At 37.8% G+C, this 7082-nt stretch overlaps 1 protein-coding gene across 2 annotated transcripts in view; it reads right to left on the reverse strand.

The window, feature by feature from the left end:
• The window catches only part of LOC106459018 (prostaglandin reductase 2-like), a 27139-nt gene that overhangs the window by 13301 nt on the left and 6756 nt on the right, over window positions 1-7082 (reverse strand). For both annotated transcript variants that reach the window (XM_013918587.2, XM_013918588.2), the window contains 2 exons: window positions 6479-6649; window positions 4748-4957 (listed from right to left, as the gene is read on the reverse strand). In XM_013918587.2, the coding sequence (XP_013774041.1) occupies window positions 4748-4957; window positions 6479-6649 (381 nt within the window). The remainder of the gene's footprint in view (window positions 1-4747; window positions 4958-6478; window positions 6650-7082) is intronic.

Consider the following 7082-nt stretch of genomic DNA (forward strand, 5'->3'; position numbering starts at 1 on the left):
AAGAAATCACTTGGCTTTGAAGCATAAAAACATGTCATTGTCCTCTTTAACACCTTCCACATTTGCATACGTTTTACCATTAAAATAGTGTTGCAGCAAATGAAAAAGATGGTAATCTGATGGTGCCATATCTGGAGAATATGGTGGGTGAGGGAGAACTTTCCACCCCAACTCCATAATCTTGTGTTGCGTCAAACATGCCACCTGGATGAAATTTGCTGAACCATTGTTGACATTTATGAATGTTCAAAACATTTCCATAAACTTCTTAGATATTCTTTGTGGCTACAGAGGCATTGTTTTCCTTCTTGCATTCAAAGAGCATTACATGCCTAATTTGTGTCTCGTCATATGCCATCACTATAAGGGATTAGAGTACAATAAACTTTACACATTATATAGGCTACACTAACATAATGTTTAGGAGGTTTGTTTAACTATTATACGTGATGTACGTTTTGGGGGTGGTTAATGAAAGTGTTCTACAATGCAACATTAATTTCTTAACAAACTAATACAAACCCGAAAACACCAGCAAATCAGTGGAAAGTGGGTGAACAGAGGTAAGTACCTATCGAAAATACATTTTCAGTATTAGAAAATGTTAACTTCCAAAATGGTACTACCTCCTCTCCCCCATATCTAGAATCCCACACATTCGAAAGGTGGAGGGGCCAGTGAAGGTGAAAAACAAATAATCAAGTGGAGAGCAACTACTAAAAAAAAGGTAGGTATGCCACTATTAAAATACGAGGCACAGCTTTGGGGTATAGCACTACCTCTGGAACAGGTATTATCTTCACCCAGTAAAGAAGATAAGGCACGTGGGGCAAAAATGAAAAGAATACTTGGTTAGGGCTAGAAGCCCATATATGAATATGCCAAGTGTGATCCGCCTAGGCAGAAAACATCCAGGGAAAGCACCTTGGGATACGATGTATTATGCAAAGTGTGGTCCAAGGACAAAAACAACATGGAAGCACCTTGCATAAATTTGTAAAATTAACAAGTGCAGTCCACCTGGGCAAAAATATCCAGGGAAAGTGCCTTGGATTTAGAACAAGATAGCCAACTGAGGTTCACCCAGGTAAAAACATCCAGGGGAATTCCCTTGGTATATGTTAGATCATGTCCAGTGCGGTCCATCTGGGCAAAAACATCCAGAAGAAGTGCCTTCATAAGAAATTTCTTGCCATATTGTATGTGTAAAATGCAGCATAACGATGATAGAGAAACCAACAAGTGCAGTCTGCCTGGGCAAACACATCCAGGGTAAACATATTGGATTGATATCAAGAAAGCCAAGTGAGGTCTACCCTGGCAAAAACATCTGGGGGAAGCCCCTTGATAAACATTGGATTATGTCAAGTGCAGTCCATCTGGGCAGAAAGAATCCAATGGAAGGACCTTGCATGATAGACATAGTACCATAATGTGTGTATAAGAGGCCACATAATGACAACAGCCCTCTTCTAATCGAGATATGGCTAAGAGATTTTGTTATTGTACAAAACCCACTTATGAGGAAATCTCTACGGTCCACCATCCAAAAAAAGTGGCAAGGACCCCATGCTCCACTAGAAGAAAGGGGGGGGAGACATGTTGGGGGATCTGTATGTATCACCCACCAGACACAGTGCAATGGGTGTCTGCATTTCCCAATTTTGAAAGGAAAAAGACCCACATTGTAAGAATCACGGGTCAGTAGGGATGTGCAAAAATTCCTATCTGCTTTACTCATGAAGTCCAGGAGTGACAGTCCCCAGGAGATATAGATATACCACCAGAAAAGCATCCAGTAGTCTTACAGTTGCTGGAGTAGAGACCTAGATGAAGGTAAGGAAATGGGTTGCTGCTCCAGTAAGGGCCAAAGTAGAAGAAACCACAACTGAGCAGGCCAATACAGAGCAACTATCAACACACATCAAGGAGTGGTCTGTATGAAAGAAATAATCTTTGATAGGTGTCTTATCAGAGAGTAAGCACAGAAATGAAAATCCCTCCAATCCTGACTGAATGCATCTACCCCCAGAGCTGAGGGGTATGGACAGGAGACCAAAAGAAAGCAAGTTTGGCATTCCAATGGGTTGCAAATGCATCAATATGAGACATACCCACGTAAGAACACACCCACTGAAAAAATGAAAAAACCCCGGATGAAGGGACCACTTTGTAAGAAGAATTTGTTTGGGGTGGGATAGATGGTCTGCAAACAGATTCATAACACCTGGAACATGACATGCCAAGAATGTGATGTTGTATCTGTGAGCCCAATATAAGAGGTCAAGTGACTTGGTACTCCTTTGTTTGGAGATATAACTGACAACAGTTGAATAGTCAGAATGAACTATAACCACCTGCTCTTGTAAGGTTGATATGGTAAGTAGATTCTTCAAAGGACCACCAACCCAAAATCTACCAAAGAAGCATCTGTGAACAGAGCCAAAGTGGAGAAGGTTGGGCCTGACCAAGATGGGAAATGAAGAGGACCCCCAAATGAATGAGGTATTGAGTGGGAGTGAGAAAGTACTTCAACTTTATGAGAAACCCCAACTGAGCAGACTCTCAAAGAAAGAAGCAGGTGTGATTTGCAGATTGGGCTTGTGAAGAGGCGAGCAGGGCCAGTGGTCCATGTGATGATGAGTCTGAAGACTCAACAAATGAAGATAGTGTGCATAGGCACGGACAACCCGAAAGAACACATAAGGAGCCGAGGCAAGACCAAACGGTAGTGCACGGAACTGGAACACATCCTCCCTATGGACAAACTGAAGATAAAGATGTGACTCCTGAGCAATGGGGATATGAAAGGAAGCATCTGTTATGCCAAATTTGATCATCTAAAGACCCAGGAAAAAAACCACAAAAGAAAGAGGTAGAACGATTCCATCGTGAATCAGGGTGTGTCCAGAAAGGTATTCAGCTGGGATAGATCGATAATAGGTCCCCAATCTTCTGTCTTTCTGGGGACAAAAACGAACAGGAGTAAAAACCCAGACACACAGGAACCACATGTTCTACAGCACCCTTGTGAAGAAGATCATGAACTGACTCCACTAGACGACTAGACAAGATACGATCATGAGGAGGAGGAGGAAAAGAAACCTGGAAAGAGGACAGGGGAGGAGGGGATAGACCCTCTGACAGAACCCATAACACCAATGGATCTATCATGAAGGGTTTCCAGATGGTGGAAAAAGTTGTAACCTGGCCCCCACCTGCCTTTGGAAAGACATGCCATAACAGATAACAGTGAGGCCAAGAGGAAGGGGAACAGGAAGAACGGGCATAAGGAAGGGAATGTTGGGAGTAAGGAAAAGGACAAGATGAAGAAGAAGGAGCACAGGGCAATAGAACAGGCATAGATTGAGCAGAACCAGTAGGGTGAGATAAGCAAGAAGCAATGCAGGACAAAAAAGAATGCAACATCGCCACATTGACCTGGGACTAAAAAGATCAGGAAAACCCCCAAAGGCCATTTCATGCAGAAACGGCTTGAGAAAGTTCCCATAACAAAACAAAAGGGGGTAGATGCATCTCTCACAAGTAACGCATCCCTCCCAAGTATATACCAAAAACACAAATTCCAAGTGGTGAGGGGCAAGGCTGAAGCCAAGAACTGGGCCATAGTAGATCACAGAAGGGTCTGGAGATTGGCAAATGAAGGTCGAAATAGCTACTGGGGAGAGGAGGTAGTACTACTTTGGAATCAGGTGGAGGAAAAAGGCTGTCAAAATCCTCGTTGACCCAAACAGGTTCAGCATGTTCGGGATGAATAGGGGCAAGATCAGAAGAAGCAGGTTGACTCATATAATGATCAATCTCACAGCGGATGACAGCTGATAAATCCAAAGACGAGTCACCTTCACCTGTAGCCTGTGTGAGTGCTCTAGTAGAAGTTATTATCTATGAAGTGATAACCTGAACTTTGGAATTCACTATGCAAGAATGAAAAATCAAACACAATCATTTGATGAAGAAAAAAAATGAAAAAGTGGGAAAATAAGTTATATGAAAATTCGCCAACTCTTAGAAAAAAAAAAAAATCCACTTCGGAATAATAAAAAAAAATCACAAAGTTGAACAAAAAACACACAACTGAACAACACTACAAAAATGTCTTGACATGAGTATTGCCAAACAAGAAGTGATAGTTCAGTGGAATTGAATAGAGGTAGTCACATGCATCAGGAGAGTGTGTCACACTCATATTGGTGGTGGTTGTCACATGATGATTTACATGCAAGGTGCAGTTAAACCAGTTGACTGTAAGGTACATGAGAGCTCAAGGCTTGCAGCATGTGAAAAATACATTTTTGTGAGCAGAGATAATGTACCATATCACAAAATCAAACTTATAATTTGAATCTAAGTTCTATCTACAATGTTTAAAAGTTTGGAACTTTCTTAAACAACAATAAAATAAATAGATAAATATTGATAAGCACAAAAAGTTCATAAATCTGAATGAAAAACACACCTGAACAAGGTTGTGCTGAAGAAAAGAATGAGTGTTTGTTGAAATGTTAGTGTTCATGGGGATTACTGTGCTTGAGAATATGTTGCTTTCCTATTGATAGAGGGCTATGGTTTAATGATGATTACATCATAGGCTGGTACATTACATTTTGTTCTATGGATATGTGAGTAGTGTGTCTGAACACTCAAATTACAACTATGTTTGTTCTGTGGAGATGTAAGCAGTGTTTCTCAACTATCATTCTATACAATATTTTTCCCAGCTTACCTGCTTGATGACAGTATCACTAAGTTCACCACCAACGTTATCAAAATACACATCTATGCCATCTGGACAAGTCTTTTTCAGTCTCTCTTCAACACTTTCTGTTTTATAATTAACTGATACATCAAAGCTAAGTTCTTTCAGGAGAAAGTGGCATTTTTCATCAGAACCACAAATACCTACAACCTGTTTACATCCCTCAATTTTGGCAATCTGAAAACAATAAAATAATATGGTATTATATATATATATACATTATATGATTATATGGGTAAAACAAACAGCAGAATATAACACATTGCACATGGAGTGTTACAGCTAGAGCACATTTACCCATCATATCTGACATTTAAAAGCTAGAGTCCTTTTATTGTAGCTTTGGATATCAAAAAGCTGTTTGGCTAAGGGTAATATGGATGAACAGTCTGAATCAATTGCTAAGAACCACCAAGGATTGTTTATGAATAAGTTTTTTAGAAATATGTTTAACGTTGGAAAGACTTTGTGTTTAGACAAAATTGTGCATATTTAGAGAAACTTTTCCACTCAAAATGCAAATCTGCATGCTGCCTATGTACATAAACATGTAGATTATAAAGCAGTTCTTATATTTCAAAATCCAGAATGATTCTGATATCACTTGTAATAAAGAATGAATCTGAAATCACTTGTAATAAAGAATGAATCTGAAATCACTTGTAATAAAGAATGAATCTGAAATCACTTGTAATAAAGAATGAATCTGAAATCACTTGTAATTAAGAATGAATCTGAAATCACTTGTAATAATGAATGAATCTGAAATCACTTGTAATTAAGAATGAATCTGGAATTACTTGTAATTAAGAATGAATCTGAAATCACTTGTAATAAAGAATGAATCTGAAATCACTTGTAATAAAGAATGAATCTGAAATCACTTGTAATAAAGAATGATTATAATATCACTTGTAGTAATTCAAAGGATGTTGTAAATCCCAATATGTGACCATCGTGGACAACAACAGATGCAAGCAATGGTATGCAGTGAGCACAAAGAACCAAACTAACCAACTTATATTACACAAACAATTACATATGAGTTACATCTCAGTGATAGGCTAATACCACTTTGCAAGCATGACCTATATGGTGGATGAGGTACACAGTACAAGTGCACCCAATATGCTTTATTTGCCTCATATTTGCATTTTGTAATGTTAGTTTTAGTACATTCAATCTGTGTTTATTTAATGTGTGTTTGTACTGATACAAGCATATGTACTGAATGCAGAATAAAAATAGAAATTAGCACTTGTGCTGCACTGTTAAATACAGGTTCAAAAGGTTTGGCACAAAATCTATACTCAACATTTGTACTTATGAGGCAATATATGTATCTTTGAAATTTCTCATCCAACATCATTTTAGTGTAAAATTACAAATTTTTCTCAAGCAGCATATTCCACAAACTTTAGTTGAAGACATTAAAGGGCTAATTATCTTCAAAACTCATCACTTTTACACAAGTTAAGGAAAGTTCACGGAAAGTAACATTTTCTCATCTGCCCTGTACACACTGTTTGGAGTAAAGATAGATTTTACCGCAAACAGATTATTAATATTATTGTGCAAGAATATTGAGTAAATCACTATTAATGCTACAATTATACAGCAGATGTGGAAAACAAAGCACTGCAGACAGTTCACTGTATTTCTTAAACACTAAACTGTAACTGGTATAAGCACACTAACCTGTCCAGCAAGAGAGCCTGTTGCACCTGCAGCTCCACTTACAACAACAGTCTGATTACAACTTGGCTTAATATGACCTTTCACCCAAATTCCAAGCAAAGCAGTCAGGCCTGTTAGTCCAAAGCAACTAAGAACCAGTGAAACATGGTCTCCCACAACTGTTCTATCTACCTAATGGACAAAAAAATGGATTAGTTATTGACAAAATATTTTCCTAGTATATTCCTTCTATACAAGATATTTTTCTAGTGTTTTCCTATTATTAAAATATATTCCTACTATTATAATATATTCTCCTAGTGTATTCCTACTATTATAATATATTCTCCTACTGTATTCCTACTATTATAATATATTCTCCTACTGTATTCCTGCTATTATAATATATTCTCCTACTGTATTCCTACTATTATAATATATTCTCCTACTGTATTCCTACTATTATAATATATTCTCCTACTGTATTCCTACTATTATAATATATTCTTCTACTGTATTCCTACTATTACAATATATTCTCCTACTGTATTCCTACTATTACTGTTAGAAATCACTTGTAATAAGAATGAATCTGAAATCACTTGTAATAAGAATGTAATCTGAA

This window comes from Limulus polyphemus, unplaced genomic scaffold (assembly GCF_000517525.1).
Source record: "Limulus polyphemus unplaced genomic scaffold, Limulus_polyphemus-2.1.2 Scaffold547, whole genome shotgun sequence".
Classification (NCBI taxonomy): Eukaryota; Metazoa; Arthropoda; class Merostomata; order Xiphosura; family Limulidae; genus Limulus; species Limulus polyphemus.